Below are 21,469 nucleotides of genomic sequence, written 5' to 3'. Positions count from 1 at the left end.
CTACTCGTCATACTCAATAACCAGGCTCGTCGGAACCGGCGACTCCTTCGCATTACCATCCAAGTAAAGTCTCTGGTTCACGCCAGCAATGTTGTGCTCAACGGAATGGAACTTGCCATGCCTGCCCTTCGCCCTCCGCACATTCTTCAGCTTGAACACCTCCCTCAGCGTCGCCGCCAGCGAGCACCCGACCAACCTCGCGCCGAAGCAGAAGTGCAGCCCGTGCCCGAGCAGCGTGTACGCGCTGAACGGCCTGTGCGGGTCGAGCTTCTCCGGCTCCGGGAAGGCGACGGGGTCCATGGCAGCCTTGGACGTGGCAATGAGGACGAGCTGGTTAGCCTTGACGTGGACCTTGCCGCGCGCGCCGTCGTTGACGACGACGTCCTTGGCTGCCACGCGCGGCAGGCCCGGCACGACGCCGGCGTGGCGCATGCCCTCGAACACGAAGCCCTGCAGCTCGCGCTCGGAGATGGCCTCGTCCATGTGCGCGAGCTCGACGATGCGGTTCTTGTACTGCTCGTAGTCGGGGGACAGGAAGAGGTCGATGAGCAGCGAGGCCTGCTGCGTGATGTTGCCGGCGACGGGGGCGCCCATGCCGATGCAGTCGCCGACGAGGTCGCCGACGGGGAGGTCGGAGTCGTTGAGCGCCTTGTAGAGGCGGTCGGCTTCGGGCTTGACTTCGAAGGCGCTGCCTTTGGCCATCCAGTCGACGAAGTGCTCCGTGAGGCCGGATTGCGTGCGCAGGTGGGTCTCGAAGATCTTGCGCAGGAGGGGGGAGACTTTGCTGGCGCCCTCGCGGAGCTTCCATTCGCTCATGGGGAGGATATTGAAGCTCTGGTATATGAAGAGGACGAGGTAGCAGTCAAAGAGCTGCGGGATGGTGAGCAGACCGCGAGGTGTGTCTTCGGTCTTGAGGGGGATGGAGAAGCGGTTGGCGAGCCACATGATGGGAGTGACGTTGCAGACGTCACGGACGACGTTCAGCGATCGGCGGGTGCCCTTGTACGAGAGTGACTTCTTCTTGATGAGGTCGGCGACCGTGCTACGGAAGAACTTGGTGACGTTGGCTTCGAAGCCTTGCTCGAAGAACACGTCGTGGAGGAATTTGGAGCGGTCATCGTGCCTTTTGGCCTCGTCCCAGCCGATCATGAAGTCGTGCCCGTCGGTGCACTTCCTGATGGCATGCTGGTACATGACGCGGAAGTTCTGGCGGTCCTCGAAGACAGCCTTGCAGCCAGCCTGAGTGTGGATACCGACAATCTCTCTGCCGCTAGGAGGACGCTCAGTGTCGTACTTGTCGATGACACCGTTGTCTCTCAGAATTCCACGTGCCGCACGAGGAGTGTAAAACGGAAGTAAGGCGTAGGAAGAAGTGCCGGTCCAGCCACCAGGAAGCGCGTTCATGAGAAGGGTGGGAAGCATCCCGCCGTACGCTCCAGGCGCGGCCTCGGAAATCTTCGCCGCACCCCAGTTGGTGAGGGTGCTGCTGTTGAAGTCGTAGCTCAGGAAACGATCACCGCGGACCAGCGCGACAGCATCATCAAGAATACCACGTCCCGTGGTCTGTCCGGGGCAGACACCACTACCAGGCATTGCGGGCTTAGTGCACTCCGCCATCAACCCAGGGTACAACTCGAGGTTGTCGATGTGGCCGTACAGAAGCTCGGCAGCTCTGGCAGTCTCCTTGTCCTCGTTCCACTCATCAAAGCTCTCGTAAGTTTTCAGATTCAGATATTTGCGGAATCTGTCGAGGTTAGCATTTCATGTTCCCTTGAAACCGGGAGATCTGACTTACTCGTTCATAGTGCAAACGTTGAACTGGTTGCGTGCCTGCAGCATACCCATGATATCAACGCACCTCAGACTAGCAGGTGTGCCATGAGCACCGAAAGCGTGCGCGGGCTCCTCAATGCAGTCCTTGATAACTTCGGCCAGATCGAAGTCGCTAAATTTACCGTCCTCGCCTCTCTCAAGGCCGCCAAAGGTCCATTCTTTGGCGGGTGTCGTGTGGTACTTTGTGCCGAACAGCCTGTAGACCTTGGTCATCATTTCAGGCGTCATGTCATTGATGTCTCCCAGCTCAGGAATGGCTTCTCTGATGACATCCTCCATCCACTGGTCATCAGCGGCACTGAGAGCAGCATGCCAGTGGTAGAGAACGGCAAACTCAGTGGATACCACGTTGCCGGTGCCACGCTCAAGGCGCTGGCCGCCAGGCTGAGGAATCTCCTTTCCAAGGTTGAGCCACCACTCGGAGTCGGCGCGTGGTGTGTTGAGGATTGCAGCAACGTAGTCTTTCAGAACCACGGTAGCGAAAAAGCCGACATTGATGTTGCGAGCGAGCTGGAAAATGTCGTTGTCTTGCCTGTAATTACGCTTTGTCAGATCTGTTTGGTCTTTTGTCGAGATGATGATAACTCACCAAGTCTTCTCGTCAGCGCTCAATGTTTCCAAAGGACGGTACTTCCCTTCCTCGTTGATAGAGAACAGAGACTCGGCGATTTGGTTGTGGTTTCGTGAGAACATCAACAGCACGGCAACGACACCAGGAGGCATCATCATGATTCTCTCTGAAGCAATTGAGTCGGGGAAGATGAGTCCCTGCTCGTACGTCCTGACCTTCTTCTGATCCTCCCCAGTGTTGCCGTACAGTGTGCTGAGATCGACATAGCTAGAAGTCTCATTGATGTGAGACTTCCCGGGCATGTGGCTAGTCTGAAAACACTCGTGGATGACAACGGTAGCGAAGGAGAAGAAGAGGCGGTTCAAGCCAGATGGATGCTCGCGGAAGGGTCCCTTGCGCTTCATGAGCTGTTCGTACACGAGCTCTGGGTCGGGCAGGTTGGGGCCCTTAGTTTTCGAAGGTGGCACGTTGCGCGCGTATGGCGACCCAGCTTTGCCCATCTCAGGGTCCCAAGGGCTGTTGCCTCCACCATCATGTCGTCTGTATCTGCTTTCGGGACTTGCCAGAGTCGGAGGAGGATGAGGAAGGTCATTCCACAGCATGCCGATGAATTTGTTCGCAACTGTCTCGCCCAAACCACTGTTGCTAGGAAGCCCTTGAAGGATTGAGACGCCATGTTCCAGCATCAGGTCCTTGTCGTCCATTGGTGCACCGGAGGCGATGGTAGGAATGGCCTTGGACCGGTGGTCAGCATATGGTTCGGCAGCGTGAGGCCTTCACAAGAAACCAGAGCAGTTTGGGATCCGGAAATGGAGTGGAGGCTCTTTGGCTAGCGGAAGTGTTTTCGGATAGCTTACCTCCAGTAACATCTTCTTGTCCTTGAAGTCAAGGTTGTACATATCCGCTACCACAGAGGTCTTGTCGTCGGAGACCTGATCGTACTTGCCATCGGGAGCGCGTGCAGGATCCTTGCGGATGGCGCTAATAAGGCTCCTCAGCTGTTCAACAGCCATTGTGAAAGTTGCTCTTCCGCGAGAAGACAATCAAGATTCGTCTCCAAGCTTGCCCAAACCGAGTTTGAAGATACTCTCCGTTGGTAGAGGTGAGTGGTCGTGATAGTAATTGGTCGTGTGAGAAAATTGCTAGGTAGAGAGCACAATGAGAGGGCAGTAGAGGATGAGAGCAGAATGAAAAGACAACCAAACACGCATCTGCGCGGGACACACCACAGGTCTACATAGCTACGCAATGCGCATAAGCTACAACACGATAGTGTCGCATCGTTCAGGTGATCGGCGTCGCCATGCGGGCCGAGTGCGCCTATCGTTCGTCCCGGGCCTTGACGTGGGAGGCCAGGGATCGCGATGCATCGCGGACACGGGGTGCTGACCCAATGACATGGTTGTTGAGAGGCGCAGGGACTCACGAAGCTAAGCAGTAAGGCGTCGGTTAGACGAAACGCATGCATGTCCCACGCCCATCGAATGCGTCATCATCAATGTCTTTTGCCTCCATTGCCTAGAAAGAGAATGGACAGAATCAATCGTGGTGGGGCAGCGTGTGCGCTTCATGCGCGGGGACACGCCGCGTCAGGGCAACAGATATGATATCCTCAGGGATCGCTTGGACAGTTTCTGTCGAGATGTGCGCGTGGCTGCGTGGGTGGTGTGTGCCCTGAAAGGTTTGCGGCGGAACAACGACCAGTGGAGCATTCTCCGTCCTGGCACCCTGGTATATAAGTGGCAGACGGGGTGTGTGCGGCAGGTGCGGTCAAGCAGCACCCAGTCAAGCGCCGGGCATTAGTGGTGCTGCTCGTCAATATGCATACACCGCGGGCGTGCTGACCAGTATCCACGCGCATATTCCCAATCCAGCATGGCTCAGTGGGGCGGACTGTCGGCGCCAGAGACCCGGTGCTAGGCCAGGGCCGCAGGAGAGACGTCGAACATTTCCCGACTGGGCCACACAAATTCCCGAAGACGTGGCCAGCGCGGGCGATCGTGTGGGTGAGGAATGGGCCGGCTGGTGATCCCGCGGGCCCGCATATTCAGCGCGCTATAGACGCCAACCTCCAACCGTCGACACCGTTAAGGAACGACTCTGCTACTAACGCTGCGAGCTGGCGTGGCTCCCATCACTCCGGCGACGATCGTCAGCTTTCTCATCGGCGCACCTAGCGAAGCACGGCAGTCTGCTTACTGCCCTGCCAGCGCATCTTGCTGCTGTACCCGTCCAGGCTGCGGACCCAGCGCGTCCGATTGTATTGATGCATCGCTCTTATGTCGACGCCCTTCGTTGAGCCATGGCCATTGACGCAGCATGCATCAGCTGATACCATGCCAGTCATCCTAATGTCATCGAGCATCGGCAGATCGCTTCCGCGATGTCGACAACGCATGGGGTCTTAGCCCCGGCCCTATTGGCCTGCGGACGCGTGATTTAGTCTAAGCCTACCCGAGTGCAGATCCGTGCAACATGTGCGACAGGCTGGGATCTGCTGGCTGCTCGTCCGATGGCTCGTTGTATAGACAGATGACAGGCGCTACATGATCAAGTCGCCCTTTCCCACACGTCTTCGGCAATTCTCAGCCACTTTCACCGTTGGATCAATATTCGGGACCATTCAACAGAATGTCATCGGTCGACGAGCACTGGACGCCGCGGAGGTATCCTGCGCAAAAGCACCCTGAATGTCTGTCTGCGTATGAGGAAGCCAAGGCATACACCGCCGCCAGCAAGCCTCCGAAACTCCCTGTCGATATCCACGCGGTGGAGGACTCTCGCTATTTGCCACCCAAAGGCAGGACGCTCGTGGTTTGCCTGGACGGAACTGGAGATCAATTCGACCACGACAACAGCAATGTCGTGCACTTCGTCTCCACCTTGAAGAAAGATGATCCAAACCAAGTCGTCTACTACCAGAGTGGCATTGGCACCTACGATGGCCAAGGCCTCAGCGGTGGATTCACCGCTGCTATGGACATGGCCGTGGGCAGCTCTCTGGGTGTTCACGTGAGAGACGCGTACGAATTCCTCATGCAAAACTATCACGAAGGCGACCGCATCTGTCTGTTCGGTTTCTCACGAGGCGCCTACACTGCTCGGTGTTTGGCTGGCATGCTCAACAAAGTTGGCCTGCTGCCAGCGCACAACACCGCTCAAGTCCACTTCGCCTACAACTTCTTCAAAGACGATTCAGAAGTCGGTTGGAAGATGAGCCAAGGCTTCAAGAAGACCTTCTGCATCGAAGTCAACGTCTACTTCCTGGGCCTGTGGGACTGCGTAGCCAGCGTCGGCATGATACCCCGGAGGCTCCCCTTCACCAAGACCTCCAGCAACAAAATCGACTACTTCCGCCACGCCATGGCCCTCGATGAGCATCGCGCCAAATTCAAAGTCTGCCGCTGGGTCCGCCAGGACAAGTCTCACGAAGCGCACACCGAAAGCAAACTCCGCCACTTTCGCAACACCCTCCGCCGCACCCACCGCTCCGAACAGGCCAAAGACCTCGAGCTCAGCCATCTCCGCCACCGCAGCAGCCGAAAGCCCTCCAGCGCCTCCTCCTCCACCATCGCCGGCCGCTCCCCCTCCTCCAACAACCCCTTCTCCGACCCCGCCACCCCCTCCCACGACGACATCGACTACGAAGCCGAGGCGCGCTCCGACGACGCCGAGCGACCGCCCGCCGACGTCCTCGAAGTCTGGTTCGCCGGCGCGCACGCGGACGTCGGCGGCGGCGCCGTGCGCAACGAAACCCGGCACGTCCTCGCGCGCATCCCGCTGCGCTGGATGATCCGCGAGGCCTTCAAGTGCAACACGGGCATCCTGTTCAAGCGCGACGCGCTCGCCGAAACCGGCCTCGACGTCCCGAGCCTCTGGCCGATCCTCGAGCCCCGCCACCGGCCCTCCGTCGGGCCCTCGCCCGCCGTCCTCGAGCTCGCGAAGCACGCCGACCTCCCCGCGCTGCACCGCCGCCCCGCCGCGCTCAAGCACTTCACGGCGCACGGCGACCTCGACTACCCCGCGTCCGCGGGCGAGGCGGACCTGCTGCCGGAGCAGGTGGAGGACTACTTCGACGCGCTGGCGCCAATGAACGACCAGCTGGTGCAGGCGCGCGGCTGGTGGCTGGGGGAGCTGTGGCCGGTGAAGATCCGGGTGCAGAACCTGCGCAGCGACGACTGGACGAAGCGGCTGACGATGAATCTGGGGCGGTACAGGGCTGTGCAGGACCTGGAGCCCGTCATGCATTGGACTGTGAGGCAGAGGATGGAGGAGGCGGGGTATAGGGTGAAGAACCGGTGTCATCGGAGGGCGGTGTGGAGGGTGCATGTTTGAGGTGTGGGGATGTGATGGGTTTGGGATGGATGGGTGGTTGGAGGTTTGGTGTAGCTAGAATAGTGTCTGCCTCGCGAGCTCTATGTATACCCTTCTCGCCATAGTATTGCCTGTGTCACTGGCCCTATCGTTTCCTATCCAAAGGGGATCGACGTAGAACAAATCAAGAAAGCTGCCTTCAGACAAAGCCCTGAGCAGGACAAAGTCTTTTCGTCACAGTCACGGTCCTCCGCGCCCTGCATTCCCCGCCTGTACTCTGCAGAACCGTCCTTCAATCAATCCAGAAGGCATCGCGCAGCCGGCGGCTTGCACTCTATTGTTATCGCCGCGACGCGACTGAGTGATCGAGGTCGGTGTCGGGTTGGCTGTCGTCTTCGCTGTTGCGAGGAGGGTTACGAAATGGGTTGGTGGGGAGGATGAGGGCGAGCTCCTTGAGGCTGTTGAATTGATGCCAAGTAGGTTGGAGATGCCTTCAGTTGGGGAGCTTGGCTGCGATCGTTCTGCTGTGGGCTGAGAAAGTGGCTTGTCATGATTTTCTTGGGTTCCAGTTGGTGTTGGTAGGGTGTTGTGGGGTGTCGTTGACGTGTCTTTGGTCGAAGCTGTGGTGAGCGGAAGCGGTTGTGCTTCTTGAGAGGTTGCAGACGTAGCAGTTGAGCCCTTGCCGGCTAGTCCATCGCTGGAGAGCGGCTCATACGCAAAGCACGACGACGGAATAGTAACAGATGCTGCTCTCCCTTCAATGAACGCTCGAGTGCAACTCTTCACATCGTCATCCGTTGTACCATCCGTCGCAGCGGCGATGGCTGGGCTTCCTTCCAAAGAAGTCGAGGATAAGTTCTCGCTTCGTGACGGCGGTACGGGAGAGACAATGAAAGTCTGCGTCACGGTCTTCGAGCTCGTGATGTTGCGAGATGGTGTGAGTAGGTGGATTGGGCTACTGATTGTGGTCGAGTCGTCTCGTGCAAAACGTTCATTATGATCATGAGCCTCTGCTGTGATCTTCGACGATTCACAAGCTGCATCTGAGTCCCTCATCGCAAAGCTGCCTTGATCTGAATACCCGCCATTCCCTCACTGTCCAAGGTCCCAGCCCTCGACCAAGCGCCGTAGTAATGCTTTTCCATCATTAACACGATGAAAGAGGTCCGAGAGTCTAGAGGTGAGCCTCAGCCCATCCGAAGATTCCGACAAAATTGATCCGGCGCTCATAGTAGTACTCGACGTCAAAGATGTAGTGCTACATGAAGTTTCCTCCTGTGTAGGCTCGCTGTGTGTTGTTCCATGGTCAGAAGTTGTGGCTGACTCTGGGCTCGTTTTTGTCACGGAAATGGCAGTGGAGTCGGATGGCATGGTCGCATTCGTCGAGTTGCTGGTGCTCGATTTTGGCTGGTTTTCCGAAGTCACTCCCGTGGCCCCCTCACTCGCAACTGATTCTGACCCGAAGCTCGTTTGACCAAACGTAACCAGAACTCGGCGATGGAGCGCAATGGGCCCCGCCCGACCAGGTGGTGCTCGGGCGGCAGGACGGCGGTGAAGGGATGCTGGTCGAAGTAGGGGCTGGCGGCTCAGATCCAGATCCGGCGCCTGTCGCAATGGCGTGGATAAACAGCTGCTGGATGAACAGTGCTGCGAGCCATCTGTTGAGTGGCATGGTGGGCTTATCGGCAATTTTGGATAGATTGGCGACTTCCTTGTCAACTGATTTGACTGGGTTGTTGTGGGCCTGTAGTGTAAGCTTTACTGGCATGTAGAAGAAGTAGTCCTAGGTGTTTTGGCACACATAAGCACGGGAAAGGAATGATGATGGGATCGCAGCGAGCATGTGTTCGCTCAAGCCATGAAGAGCAACGCATGTGTTTTGCGCAGACCCTTACTCACTGCAAAATCAGACCTTCCCTCGTGACGTGACTGAGAGCCAGGTGTGAACACAGGTCTGATTCGATGTGACCTAATCCTGCGATATGAGAGCATGGGATGTTTGGAGACCTCACTGAGCCGCAGTTAAGACAATCCTTGCAATGGGAGAGAAACCAGATTTCAATTAATAGTAATATCGTTACACTCGTCCATTCTGAGCCTCGTGACAAACGCGCCAGTCAGTCCTAGGACACGGCTACTTGCTGCCACCGAACCAGCTGGAGATGCCGCTCTTGGCCTTCTCGGCGCCCTAGACGCCCGTCAGAATCATTTCAGTATGGCTGAAGCCGGGCTAACTCACCTTTTCTACGTTCTTGTCGAACGCGTCCACGGCCTTGTTCAGCTCGGTGCCCGTCGTCTTAAGACTCTGGTCGATGCCCTTCTCGGCCCTCGCGCGGTACTCCTCCAGCTTCTGATCCACCTTGTGGGTGCCATCGCGGGCCTGCGCAGCGAGTCTGTCGGCCTCCTTGCCAGCGTCGGCGGCGAGCACCTCGGCGTCCTTGCGAATCTCGGTGCCTTTGCTGGGAGCGTCGTTCTTCGCGTCGTGCTTGAGCTTGGCGGCGTCGGCTGCGAGAAGGGGTCAGCTGATGTTGCACACGAAATCATGAGAGCTACCATACCCTCAAATCTCTTCTGGGCGGCCTTGGGGTCACCGCCGGCCTGGTAGAAGTAGTAGCCGGCGCCGACCGCGGCAATACCACCACCGATCTTCAGAGCTCTGGACATGCTTGTTGATGGAGTTGTGTGGGCTCTTCGGGGGATGGTAGGGATAAGAGGAGCTCAATGCTTGTTTTGTGTTTTTAGTGTGACTGGTCAGCAGGAACTGCAGGACTGAAGGGGCGAGGTGTTTTGTAGGCAGCTCCTAGCCTCGTAGGCTGGTTCCCGTGTTCCTTGGATGCGATGCGAGACCACGCGCCGGTGACGTACCTCATGCGGGGAGCTGACAGGCGCGGGCCTCGTCTGGACCGCTGGCTGCGCTCGCGCCACCGCCCAATCGGCCGGCCCCGATCACCGCCGAGATTGGCCCACGAGGAGCGCGCGCTAGAGGGTGATCCCGGAGCTAGCCAAAGCGCCATGACCTCAGGAGCAGATCGCCATCTCAAGCGACCCGCGCTTTTGCGCAGCAACCGCCCGCAACAGCCTCACGCGGGAGACCTGAGGCCAAGCGCTGCCCGTTGTTTGCTGTTGCCGTCTGCCGTCTGCCGTGACGAGACCCAACGCTTCCTGCAGCCTGCACTCCAACATCTCATGTCGTCGCCTGCGCGGAAGTCATGAGTGCCTTCGTCGGCGTGACTCCTACCGGCGACCGCAGCGACAAGACACGGCACGAAGCTGCAGCGTACCTTGTACCGTAGCAGCTGCCCCAGCCGCCATCGCAAACCGTCGCACCACGGTGCCCACCTCGGTCTGCCCACTTGGAGAGCGATCACATCCACTCTTCAGCCCTACACGTCTTTCCTTTGCGACCACCCTTAATGCCTCACCGCCGCCATGTCGGGCCCCTCTTCTCTGCGGCACCTCGTCAGCAGCACCCCAGATGCCGCGACGCTCAAAGCCCAGAACCAAGTTACGCTCCTTGACAACACCACACCCGATCGCACCTCTGCTGGAACATCCGAGGATGGACTAAGCGACGCCGAACGAGTAGACACTTCATCTACCGAGCCGCTCTTTCATAAAGTCAGTCGCACTTCCGTGCAGAACTCCGTGCGACACCAAGTCAATCGCCAAAAGTACCGCCGCTTCCAGCAGCACCGTTACAGCAATGGAGAATCGACCCCTGCTAGAGAACCCAGTGCCGATCCTCAAAACAGCCAAGAGGCAATCCCTACACAGAAAGGCTACATCGAGCGGGGGAAAGCAAGGGCGAAGAAGGTCCTGAATCGCAAGCGAACGCTGGGACGTGGAGAGGAGGACGACTCTGTGATCGACATACTGTACGAGAACCAGCGCGGTGCTTTCCTCTTCGGCATACCCATGTTCAGCAGCAGCTCCCTCTTGAACTTCGACCCGAAACCCTGGCAAAATGCTGCATTCCGAACATCACCCTCCGACATTCGAAACGCCCAAGTACCGGATCCTAGCTGGGAGTGGGCGTGGAAAAGTTGGTATGTCGACATGAGTCGCGACGTGGATGAGGAAGGTTGGGAGTACAGCTTTTCGTTCCAGAAGACCGTCGCCTGGCACGGCAGCCACCCTTGGTTCCACTCGTTCGTACGGCGCAGAAGATGGTTGCGGAAAAGAGTGCGAAAGCATACCTCACACAAAACCAAGGAGCGAGGTCACGAGCTGAATTCCGACTACTTTACAATCCACCCCAAGACCCTAAGTGGACGTTCTCCCAACGGCAGCCTCGCCTACTCTGCACTTCGAGCCCGAGGCTTTCAGGACGAGGAGCCCGAAGTGAATGATGCTGAGATCGCAGACATTGGGACCCTCCTTCGCCTGGTGCGTAAAGCAGCAGTTGATCGCGAGAAATTGGTCGCTGTCCGGAAATTCGTCGACCAGGGCGGAGATGATCTCTACTACCTGTCAGAGCGCATGCCTGATATTATGTCTCTCTTGGTTTACCAATCGTCACGCCGACACCTCCTGGCAGAGCTGATCCAACACTTCGACCAAACAAAAGCACGCAAAGAAAGTCTGTCCGATCACATGCATTCAGACGAAGCGACGAAGAAGAAACACGAAGCTGCAGCAAAACAAGCGGACAACCTCCTTAAAGCTGTCGAAGCAGCAGACGAGCAAGTCAAGCGCCTGGAGTACTGGTCAGATATCAAGAGCATGGCTCGACGTGGCGAGACGCTGCACGCCACCGACAACGACCACTGGAACCCCACGAGGTGGCAAGGACTGGACCCAGCGTCCCCAGGACACGAAGAGGATTCCTTCCGAAGCAAACAGCACCACACACAGCCTGCACCGGATCTACACGATCACCCTGAACACGATGACCGCCGAGAGCAGCAACACAGCAGCGAGACCGACGCGAGCGGATACGTCACGGCGGCCACCTCAAGCTCGAAAGCCAAGAGCGTCAGGAAGAAGAGCACTCCGGGAACCGAACGAGACGGAGAACTCTACATAACCGCACCCGAGAACCCCCCGGCTGAACCAAGCCGTAACTCCTCTTTCACCAACAAGGGCAAATCCAAGGCGTCCGGCGTCGACGGCGTTCTCGAAGAGGACCCCGAAGGCGAAGCGCACGCGGAAGTAACCGCTCGCGAGGACCCTCAAGACGACGACGCCGTTTTCAAGGACGCCAAAGAAGTGCAGTCGCTCCCTCCGCGCACCTCGATCGAGGAGCGATTCCCAGAAGAGACTTCGCGCGATGGATACGAGGTCGTCGAGCCGAAGGCGATCGATGCTGATTACGACGAGTCTCCTATCCTGTGAGCGGATGATGACTTCTATCTCCTTGGTTTCAAAAAAGTCACGCAGGGACGGCTTCACGATGGGCCATCACTTGCTTATCTCTCTCATCCGGTCGACGACACCCAAACATACCGCTATTTCCTTCCCTTTAGTCATTACTGATTTCTGTTTTCGGCATCGGCATACCCACACCCGAAAGCACGGCGTTGGCAAGCGGCTGCTGCGCTTTCGAGCGCACAGAATCGTCTCTTAATTCTCTTTCCTTTTTCTATTGCATCGTTTGCATCATCTGCTTTTTGCATCACCCGGCTCATCGCCACATATCTCCTTGTCGTCGCATGTCAATACCACCTACTAGTTTTTCCTTGATTGTCTTGTGATTATGTACATAGCTTCGGACAAAGGACCTCAGTTGAGGGCTGATATTATTAATGTATGCACGAATTCGATATTGTTTTTGTTTCAACATCGACTCTCCTGTTGATTTTCTCTGCACGTCGTTCTTTATCCCATCGTTTCAAAAGATCGCATGGCATCTGCGCGGGCGAAGCCCGCAACGCGAAGTCCGCGACGTTGTGGACCGGAACTACGAAGCGTGCAAGAGCTCTGCGGGAGAGGGAACGATTCAATCCTCCGCAGCATTTCACAAAACGACGCGCTGGCCAGGTAACAATCCAATGACAGGAGCAACTGAACCATTGAAAAATTGATTGGAAGAAAGAGCACGTTCATCAAAAATCTGCAAGCCCAAGGCCCGTTTCGATTTGAATTAATGAACATCCTGATTAACGCTTGCGGAAAGCAGCGCAGCGTGTACGAGAGAGATACGAAAAGTATTAGTTCGCCTGGAACCCATTCCTTCCAGGTCAGGCTCCCCACTCAGCGGCGGTCTTGATCAATTTGTCGTCAACAAACCCCTTCCCCTCTTCATTCAAGGAAGCATCTAAGCAATCTGGCCACGGACGGCACCAGGGACGGCGAGCGAAGAGTGCACGTCGGCGAAGAAGCCGGCGGGGTTGTCCTCGATGCGCTTGACCTGGAAGCCGAAGCCGGCGTCGATGCCGGTGGTCATGTTCTTGACGCCGGTGACGAAGCCGTCCTTGGTGCCCTGGATGCAGCCGATGGAGCGGCGGACGCCGTCGCAGATGGGCTGCGGGTTGGGGAAGGCGATGCGCGGCGGGCCGGACTTGCCCTTGGCGGCCTCGTGGATGTGCGTCGCGGTCGAGGCCGGGGACTGGTAGTCGCCGCGGAAGTTGTAGAGCGTGATGTTGTAGCAGATCACGTTCTCGTCGCTGTTGAGGCCGAACTTGTACAGGCCGGAGGCGCCGGCGAGACCGCCGGTGTAGGCGTTGGTGGCGTTGACGACCTGGTCGGGGGTGGCCTTGACCTCGTAGGTGGAGGTGAACTTGAAGGGGCCCTTCTTGGCGACTGGAGAGGGTGTTAGTATCGTTGTGTGGGAGGTTGATTGGGGGTGTTGGTGGAAGAACTCACCCTCCTCCTGCTTGTTGCCCCACTTCTGGCCCCAGTGCTGGCCCCAGATGGGAGTGGCCATGGCGGAAGCGGCCATGGACGCGGCGACGGCGAGAGAGAACTTCATCTTGACTGATGTGTGGTGTTGGTGTTGTTGGTCGGTGAAAAGACTGGTCTGATTTGGTTGGTGAGCGACTGTGATGGGATGAACAAACGACAACCTCGACCGCCGCGAACGACGTGATATATACCTTCTTCACCAGAACCGTGCACCATAAACAGCATCAAGCTGCGCATTCTCGCCGCCCACTTGGCTCACGTCAAACGTCCTCCCGCACGGCCAGCGCCACGGCGGCCGATTCCAAAGAGAGGCGCGAGTGACATTCCCCCGTCGCCGCCTAACGGCCCCTACTCTCCGCAAGCGTGCGTGACTTTGGGGTGTCTGAGGGGAGAGAGCGTGCGCGTGGTGTGTTGTTGCGTGTTAGAGTTCGGGGGCACGTTTGCTAAGACCAAGACCCCAGACGATCCCCCAAGTGTCTTGAGGTCTTGGGAGCCGCCGCTTTGGGACGCTTCTCCAGATTTTGGGAGGGCGATCTCCTGCGGGTTTCTTGGAAGTAGTGAGAATGACTGCACAGTAGCATTCCTTTGATGTCAATGTCGCCGATTCATTTCTCGACGTAAATCTGACTTTCGAGATGATATTACAAGATTTTGCAGTGCATCACCCCCTCTCACACTTTTACTCGACAATAACCGCGTACATTACTCTGATCGCCTCCGACTTCATCAATATCACCTCTTTCAAGACAGCATGCCTAGCGAAAGCGGCGCCATCCTTTTTCTCCGACGGGACGTGTCGATCATCCGTTCTGGGTAACGCCCGGTCTCGAATAGGCTGCGCCCAATTGCATGGCATTCCTTGTGTCTTATAGACTCCCAGATGTCAAATACACTCGGCCAATGACCACTGCGCCGCCGCCCGTGGTTCCTGGTAAAGCCTCGCCGGCACACCAAGAGCAAGACGCCATTTGGGCTTGCTCGGCGACTTCAAGAGCCGTGCAGGCCGCCAGACAAGGTGCGTGCTTGCAGCAAGCACGATCAGCCTCCGGGATCCAATTTTAAACCTGGCGGTGCTTGGCCTGGATGGCCTTCGACTGTTGCGGAGCTCTGCGGACGACTTGGAAGATTGGTCTGTCGCTCTAGGTTGGGTCAGATGATATCGCGGCGTTGTAAGACGAGCGCTAGGCGGACTGCGCTGCTCCCATGCCCAGCGCCCAAGTCCAGACCGGCGCAGACTTCTGATCTCATCTCCAGACTTGAGGCGGGGTGACTTTGTTCCTGCGGCGGACGTTTGCTGCGCAAGATCCGCATCGTTCATCTTGTGGGAAGGGAGTGGAAATGAACCGCCACGTACGACAGCGCCCTTGGCAGAGTGCGGAATTGATCGCGATGGATTTTCTTGATGTTGATGTCGTTCGTTCAGGAGGTGGCCGCCTTACGGTCAACACTCTCACATTGAGGCGATGCTATTTTCGCAGCTCGATGTTGAAGCTGCAAGCTCAAACAGCACGACCAGAGCTCTACCCTCACTCCTCATCTCACAAAAGAATCGTCACACCACGCCTTTCTCCGCACCTAGCGCGGTAGAGAGCTCTGAGCATCACAACGCTCATTCTGTACCCAACCCGCTAGTCGTCTTGGCTAAACCGTCACCGAAAAGCCTAACCAAAGGGCTGATCAGTTGGCATGCGCCTCAAGCTAACGGAAGGCTAATTGATTGACCACCCTGCATACAGACTACAGTAGGGAGGCCTACTAATGTTTGACAAACGGATATCCCCTGATATCTCATCTCGACCGTGGCAGCGGCATTGGCATTCTTCATTGAACGGCGATCAGCAAGATTGGTGGCGAAGAAACGACGACGAGCCCGACCGATTTCCGCGCCAACGTTTTTTTTCTTCGTTTTTTCTCTTGGGACACCTTGGAGGATTTCCACATTGTTCCTCTGGCTGCGCTGAATCAACGCTTGGATGTATTGGCGCTGCGCCACTGTCAGGGTCCCAGCCAGGAAACTCTCTTCGAAGGCTAATGGTTTGCCAAGTGAACCACTTCACTCGGTGTTCTTGTTACGCGACCAAGGACCTTGCTTGTGTGTCGATCAGCCGCACGTAGCGAATGCTGTCGGGACTTCCCACCGAGGGACCTCACTTCAGCTGCGCAACTACGGAGCCTTGTCGATATCGTTACTGTGCTGTTGAGCCTCTATAGTAACATTCGAGCAGTCTTGTTGGAGCCTGACGGTACGTAGATACGATGTGTAGGTCGTTCAGAGGGCTCCAGATTCACATGATATTGCATACACAGCGACAAAAACTGCTCCGCATGTACGCGATACAGCGCGAATATTGGAAATTACCAGCATGGCTAATACCGGCGAGCTGGTTGACAGAATCTGATACTGAGACCGTATAGTTCAAAACATCGCCATTTCGTTGGAGCGCTCATTTGAGCAACTCCATGTACGGCGAGACGAACGCCAGGCCAGCTGTGGGCAACGAACGGTACCCTGCTACTCGCGCCGCGCACAACAATTTGATACTTTCACCTCATTTCCAGGGAATCTAGAGAACTGTTGCCAACCCTCGAGTAATCTTCATGCGTTGGGCGCCGTATCCTAACTCCCATGCAAGTAGCCTCAAGCAGTGTTGCGGCCTTGCCCCGTTCCTAGCAGTGCCACTCCCGGTATCACCGTCCCGCCTCGGCATGCGGGAAGGCGGTTTGCAGTGTAATGACGCGAGGACCGCGTCGTGAAAGGCTTGGTGCTATGCCGGGCGCGCGTGCAATTCTCGACGCAAACGATCGAGGTCAAATAGGGGCTAGAGGTCGATGAGACCCGATTTCGCCCTGCGACCTTTGTTGTGAGGGTGGAAGTTTGAAGACATCACGCCATGATGTTCTGCGTGAGTCATCATGCAGCAAACCATTTCTGCTACGATCCGACTCTTCGGTTGCAGAGATCTCGTTAGCGAGGCCTGGCCGCCGATGAACGCGATCGGCTCACCGCTGCGTCGTTTCAGCCTCGCCGCGAGGCGACATCCCACATCGTGCCGCAGCATGGCAGCGCACGCTCACTCGTGCTGCCTTCTTTCGTCCTCGGCTACCGACAATTCGGAACAACAGGCATCTGCAAATACCGTGCTGACATGGTTGACATGCAAGACTGCCGTGCGAGGCAGAGGCCGCGGAACGCGGCCCATAGCTGTGGTCCGCGACGTGAGCCTATTCGCGACCCTCCCGGCAGCACACGTCCTGCAAGCATTGTGGGCTTTATGCATGCTTCCGAAGCCCCGCTGTCACCTAGGTGGCTCATGGCTGAATAGGCCACGAGCATTATCTTGCATCCGCTTGCCCCGACGCACCACACAGTGCCGATCTTCGGTACTTGCGATGCGGAAGCGTGGGCCGGCGGCAGGATTGCATGTGTACCACTCGAATGTGCTCATGTGCCGGCTCGTTCTGGTGGCGACGCGGTAATCGGAGCGACTGCATGCAGCTGGAGTGGGATTCCTGCCCAAATGCTCAGATTTCTTGGAGCGGGTGATCCGGTCCGCTCGACTCGATCACTTCCGCCAGCCAATGCATGGCGCACCCTGGACGAGGCCAGATGAAGACGGGAGGCTGCCCATGAACGATTTGCCGACAGTTTACATGGGACGGCTTCCAATCGGTAGTGCGTGGTTGTTATCCAGATCTTCGGGTCTCTGGTGCCGGCAGACCCATTTTGCCTCACCAGATGCGTCTGCTGGTACATGTGGTGTCTTCTTTACCTGGCCAGGTGAAGATTGATGGCTGCCTTTGAGATGATTACCGACAGGTACTATGGGAACTTCGTCTCTGCATACACGCAGACAGACGTGGCTCTTTCTCGTCATGTACAAGCTGAGGGATGTGGAACATCTAAGTGTGAATGCCCTCTCATCTCGCCCCTCAGTCTTTACCGATTGTTCGCCAGAGAGTTGCAATGCAGCCCGACGTCACATCTCATCAAAAGGGCGACTTGAGCGCAAGGCCTGTCGCGCTTACTTCATTGTCCAAATCCAATTTGCATCGCCTCGATGCAGGGCCGGAAGCTGTACGTAGCTACGCTCAGGCCTCCTCCCAGCAATAAGACTTCAGACAAGCCTGACTCGTATACAGCCAGACTCCAACATGACAGTCAACCTAATCCGCTCTGAGGCCTCGCAGTTTCATGAGCGTACCACAGCTGCTCATTTTCTCGTCGGCCATGACAGCTATCACGTACCGCCTGCAAAACTTGACAGCGCCGATATTTCGAAGCTTTATCGACCGGAGGTGCCAAGCGAGATGACGCCAATGCAACGATTTGCGATTTTGAGCACCGCGAGTGATCCTCGCCCTTGGGAAAGCAAGCGTGTGATGAGGCACCTAGGTCTCCAAGAGGGTTCCTTGGCCACGCTGGAGGCAAGAGTCGATGCCGCTGTTGCTGTGTCCATTGGCAGCGCTGGTCCGCAATTCTCAAAGAAGCCAAAGGGCGCTGTCGGTGAACGGGCTTGAGATGAGTCTTACTTTTGTCCAGCATTCAGTCGCTCGATGCTTTGGCGACAGGCAAGATTCTTGCGGAAAGCGAGACCGCACATAGAAGCAGAAAACCCCAGTTTGGTCCAAAGGCCAGATCATCTCAATTCAAAGACAGCAGGGAAGAAGCCACGGAAAGCATTACTTAGCCAGACGACCTCACCACGTCTGAGAGACTCCTTCATCACAGCAGACCAAGCAATAGAGCACACCTCGCGATCCAGAGCGAATTTCCTCGTCACTCCTTCAAGGCCTCCGTGATGCGGCGTGACCCATTCATTGTCCCTGTAGAAATAGACTGAAGTGATCGATCCGTCCATCACTTCTCCCAAGTAATTGTAGAGCAGAACTTCTGTGGTGGAGCTCGGCGTGAGACCGGCCGCTTTCCGCGCTCGATCGTAATCTATCCGATTTGATGTCTTGACCTCGGTGAAAAGGCTTGTCTCCGTAGCTTGGATATCCAAAATGACAGTCCATGTTGGGTTTGAGTAACTATTGAGAGTTGTAGGGAAGAGAATTGGGGAAGTCCGAGGGACAGGGACCAACGACACGTCGATGCGTCCATCCGGCCACATCGAGAACTTCCCCCTGAAGACTTGAGGAACAGCTTCTCCATCATCATTTCTCGTAAAATGTCCTATAGCATTCAAAATCTGGCGTTCGAAAGAACCCAAGTCTTTCAATGATTCGGAGACGTTGAAACCAGTCATCGTTGCTGCGGCATCCCTGAGCCGATCAACATGATACGGCAACAGATAGATATTCGATCTTCTACCCCCACAAACGTCAATTTGAGAGTCGTTGGAATTGAGGCCACTGTCAAGCCTGAAAGTCGTGAATACGTGAAAATCCTTTTCCGCCGGAACTGGTAACCGGGTTGGACTTTTCATTGTCGACATGCTAGACCAGCCAGCAAAGCTTCGTAACCCAGAAATCTATATTGAAGAAGAGAGGGAATGGAATATGTTGTTTTTAGACAGAATAAAAAAGAATGACTTGTCGAAGATATTTGATGGGCATTGCCGATGCTTTTTGAACACTGTTGATGTAATTGCACAAAAGTCATCAAAAGGATGAGCGATGGGGTCAAACGCTGAATCCCTTGGCATGCCCCGGCCGCACCCGTGTGGTCTCGACTCACCGCATAGACCTCACCGGGTGGCCGTATCCAGATTGTTTCTCAAGGAAGATCAAGGAGATACTTTTGCTCGGTGCTAGTCATCCGTGGAGGCTTCCATGCGCGAGCCTGCGTCTGTTACGAATGCCGGCGATGGCGCCACTGTGCCGACGAAGAAGCTTCTGATCTGGACCTGGGCATTCTCGACTTTGTGGTGGAGCATCTTCACACCCCCTCACAAGACCTTTGCAGCCAGGCTGTTGCTACTGCAACCAGCATGGGCGGCCAGGATCTATACAGGGGATGGCACCTGGCTGCAGGACTTGACGCTGCTGTTGCTTAGCCATGCATGTTACACGGCATGGGCCGGATATTGGTCTATCCCTCGTATCTACGGCTGGATATCATCAAGCTACTGGGATGACGCCATGCAAATATACATTCTGGTATTCTCTATGCTGGGAGTATGTGGGATCTGTGCTGGCGGTATCACTCATCGAGGCAACCAGCTGGATGAACAACACTTTCACGGTCCCGCCCGCACGGCGGCTATTGAGGAAGCCTTGCTACCTCCACTGCTCATACCAAGCAAGACAACGCATTCGCGAATGTTCCCTCAAAAGCACAGCTTTGCTTATTCCTACTTGTTTGTGGGTGTGCCGGTGGGTATGACGGGGCGCACCAGCCAGGCACTTTCCGTCGATGGCTCACCGTCTTCGTGGTTCAACATTAGGTCATCAGACTATCTCTTCCGCGATGCTGGAAACACTAGCCTCGCGGAAAAGCTCAGAATCTACCTTGAGAAGCAGGGCGTATCGGATCAACATTATTCCTTCGCATATCTAGTCACCGCGCCACGCTTCATGGGGTACAGCTTCAACCCAGTCTCGTTTTGGTACATATACAACGGTGATGCCGAGCTCAAATACATGATCCTTGAGGTCAACAACACATTCGACGAGAGACGCATCTATCTCCTGCGACCCGGAAGTGGCGATGACGAAATGGATCCTGAAGATGAAGAGAAGACGGACAACGCGCTTTACTTCAAGGAGACCTGGCAAAAGGACTTTCACGTCTCACCTTTCAACAGCCGCAAGGGCTCTTACTCGTTGCGTGCAATCGATCCTTTGGCCGCCTTCGAGGAGTTCGGGCACGTCAGGGTCGACAACAACATCGTCCTGCGATCAGACAAAGGCCACCCGAAACTCGTCGCCCGGGTCTTCTCCACCGACCAGCCGACATCAGCAATGGACGTCGGCAACCTCCAGCTCGTGCGATTCATCCTCTCCTGGTGGTGGGTCGGCTTCGTCACCTTCCCGCGAATCGTAGCCCAAGCCGGCCAACTCTTCTTCAAGAAGAAGCTGCACGTCTGGTTCCGCCCCGAAGTGACGCCCACGAGCATCGGCCGCAGCTACGACGCCGAAGAGTACGAACTGGAAGCCTTCTTCCGCGCCTTCCTCACCCACGCCGTCGAAGGATCCGACCGCTCCCTGCGCGTCATCTACCAAGCAGCGCACCACTCCGACTCCGAGCTCGTGCTCTACAGCTCCGGCTACCTGCGCGAGAAAGAGCACGAGCGCACGCTCAGCGTCAAAATCCTCTCGCCCGCTTTCTACAGCCGCTTCGTGCACTACGCGCACGCTAAAGAAGCGTTCGACCGCGAATGCCTAGCGACAGACGAGAAGAACCGCACTCTGCTCATCGAGCCGCCGCACCTGCTCCCCACCCTCCTCGACGCCATCAAACACGCGACTCCCCCTGCTTCGCCATCGCCCTCCTCCTCAAACTTCCTCGACACAGCCCGCTGGGCCCTCCTGCGCTCCCTCCGCTGCCCGCCCGCCGAACCCGCCTACCCATCCACGCACCCCGACCCCTCGACCATCGCAGTCGACATCCGCGCCTTCCCGCGCTCCGAACTCGACGCTTTCGCGCGGCACCAGAGCGCAGACGGCGCGAGCTACAGGCGGACGTGCACGAAACTGTTCCTCGCGCAGCGGTTCGCGCTCGGCTTGCCGGTGCTGGTCACGGCGCTCGATCTGCTTTTCCGCGGGGTGCTGTTGGCGGTGGCGGTGGTGTATGTTAGTGGGAGCGAAGTTTTCGATGTCTTGCGTCCGCGCGCGCACGGGATGGAGGATGTGTTGCCTGTGTTGGGCTTGCTTGCTGTGGCGAACGGGGTGCATGTGTGGAGCTTCTTGAAAGGGTAAGAGGGGTGGGAAGGATGGGAGGCTGGGTTGGGAAGTGACGAGTGA

The 21,469-nt window shown here is 56.7% G+C and overlaps 9 protein-coding genes across 9 annotated transcripts; 4 read left to right on the top strand and 5 right to left on the bottom strand.

Moving 5' to 3' along the window:
- Window positions 1-4,164, bottom strand: WHR41_00818 (uncharacterized protein; the record flags this gene model as incomplete). Its single annotated transcript, XM_069369424.1, has 4 exons — window positions 3,262-4,164; window positions 2,423-3,138; window positions 1,796-2,365; window positions 1-1,744 (listed from the first exon to the last, which is right to left on the bottom strand). Exons 1-4 carry the CDS (start codon window positions 3,415-3,417, stop codon window positions 1-3), a joined length of 3,186 nt encoding a protein of 1,061 aa, XP_069233514.1. The 5' UTR covers window positions 3,418-4,164.
- An 871-nt stretch (window positions 4,165-5,035) lies between these two features.
- WHR41_00817 (uncharacterized protein) lies at window positions 5,036-6,739 on the top strand (the record flags this gene model as incomplete). The annotated part of the gene is made up of 1 exon (XM_069369423.1): window positions 5,036-6,739. One exon carries the CDS (start codon window positions 5,036-5,038, stop codon window positions 6,737-6,739), a length of 1,704 nt encoding a protein of 567 aa, XP_069233521.1.
- A 2,019-nt stretch (window positions 6,740-8,758) lies between these two features.
- WHR41_00816 (uncharacterized protein) lies at window positions 8,759-9,533 on the bottom strand. The gene is made up of 3 exons (XM_069369422.1): window positions 9,277-9,533; window positions 8,958-9,223; window positions 8,759-8,906 (listed from the first exon to the last, which is right to left on the bottom strand). The coding sequence occupies exons 1-3, from the start codon at window positions 9,380-9,382 to the stop codon at window positions 8,853-8,855; spliced, it is 426 nt and encodes a 141-aa protein (XP_069233522.1). The 5' UTR covers window positions 9,383-9,533; the 3' UTR covers window positions 8,759-8,852.
- A 614-nt stretch (window positions 9,534-10,147) lies between these two features.
- Window positions 10,148-12,052, top strand: WHR41_00815 (uncharacterized protein; the record flags this gene model as incomplete). Its single annotated transcript, XM_069369421.1, has 1 exon — window positions 10,148-12,052. The coding sequence occupies one exon, from the start codon at window positions 10,148-10,150 to the stop codon at window positions 12,050-12,052; it is 1,905 nt and encodes a 634-aa protein (XP_069233519.1).
- A 706-nt stretch (window positions 12,053-12,758) lies between these two features.
- WHR41_00814 (uncharacterized protein) lies at window positions 12,759-13,978 on the bottom strand. The gene is made up of 3 exons (XM_069369420.1): window positions 13,753-13,978; window positions 13,523-13,696; window positions 12,759-13,459 (listed from the first exon to the last, which is right to left on the bottom strand). Exons 1-3 carry the CDS (start codon window positions 13,796-13,798, stop codon window positions 12,975-12,977), a joined length of 705 nt encoding a protein of 234 aa, XP_069233520.1. The 5' UTR covers window positions 13,799-13,978; the 3' UTR covers window positions 12,759-12,974.
- A 466-nt stretch (window positions 13,979-14,444) lies between these two features.
- Window positions 14,445-14,879, bottom strand: WHR41_00813 (uncharacterized protein; the record flags this gene model as incomplete). Its single annotated transcript, XM_069369419.1, has 1 exon — window positions 14,445-14,879. One exon carries the CDS (start codon window positions 14,877-14,879, stop codon window positions 14,445-14,447), a length of 435 nt encoding a protein of 144 aa, XP_069233517.1.
- A 2,834-nt stretch (window positions 14,880-17,713) lies between these two features.
- On the top strand, window positions 17,714-18,079 carry WHR41_00812 (uncharacterized protein; the record flags this gene model as incomplete). The annotated part of the gene is made up of 1 exon (XM_069369418.1): window positions 17,714-18,079. One exon carries the CDS (start codon window positions 17,714-17,716, stop codon window positions 18,077-18,079), a length of 366 nt encoding a protein of 121 aa, XP_069233518.1.
- A 119-nt stretch (window positions 18,080-18,198) lies between these two features.
- On the bottom strand, window positions 18,199-18,810 carry WHR41_00811 (uncharacterized protein; the record flags this gene model as incomplete). Its single annotated transcript, XM_069369417.1, has 1 exon — window positions 18,199-18,810. The coding sequence occupies one exon, from the start codon at window positions 18,808-18,810 to the stop codon at window positions 18,199-18,201; it is 612 nt and encodes a 203-aa protein (XP_069233515.1).
- A 526-nt stretch (window positions 18,811-19,336) lies between these two features.
- On the top strand, window positions 19,337-21,424 carry WHR41_00810 (uncharacterized protein; the record flags this gene model as incomplete). Its single annotated transcript, XM_069369416.1, has 1 exon — window positions 19,337-21,424. The coding sequence occupies one exon, from the start codon at window positions 19,337-19,339 to the stop codon at window positions 21,422-21,424; it is 2,088 nt and encodes a 695-aa protein (XP_069233516.1).
- Between the last annotated feature and the right edge of the window lie 45 nt (window positions 21,425-21,469).

Source organism: Cladosporium halotolerans (genome assembly GCF_011745625.1).
Source record: "Cladosporium halotolerans strain TM138-S3 chromosome Unknown Sca2, whole genome shotgun sequence".
NCBI lineage: Eukaryota > Fungi > Ascomycota > Dothideomycetes > Cladosporiales > Cladosporiaceae > Cladosporium > Cladosporium halotolerans.
This window is presented reverse-complemented; position numbering and strand designations above follow the sequence as displayed.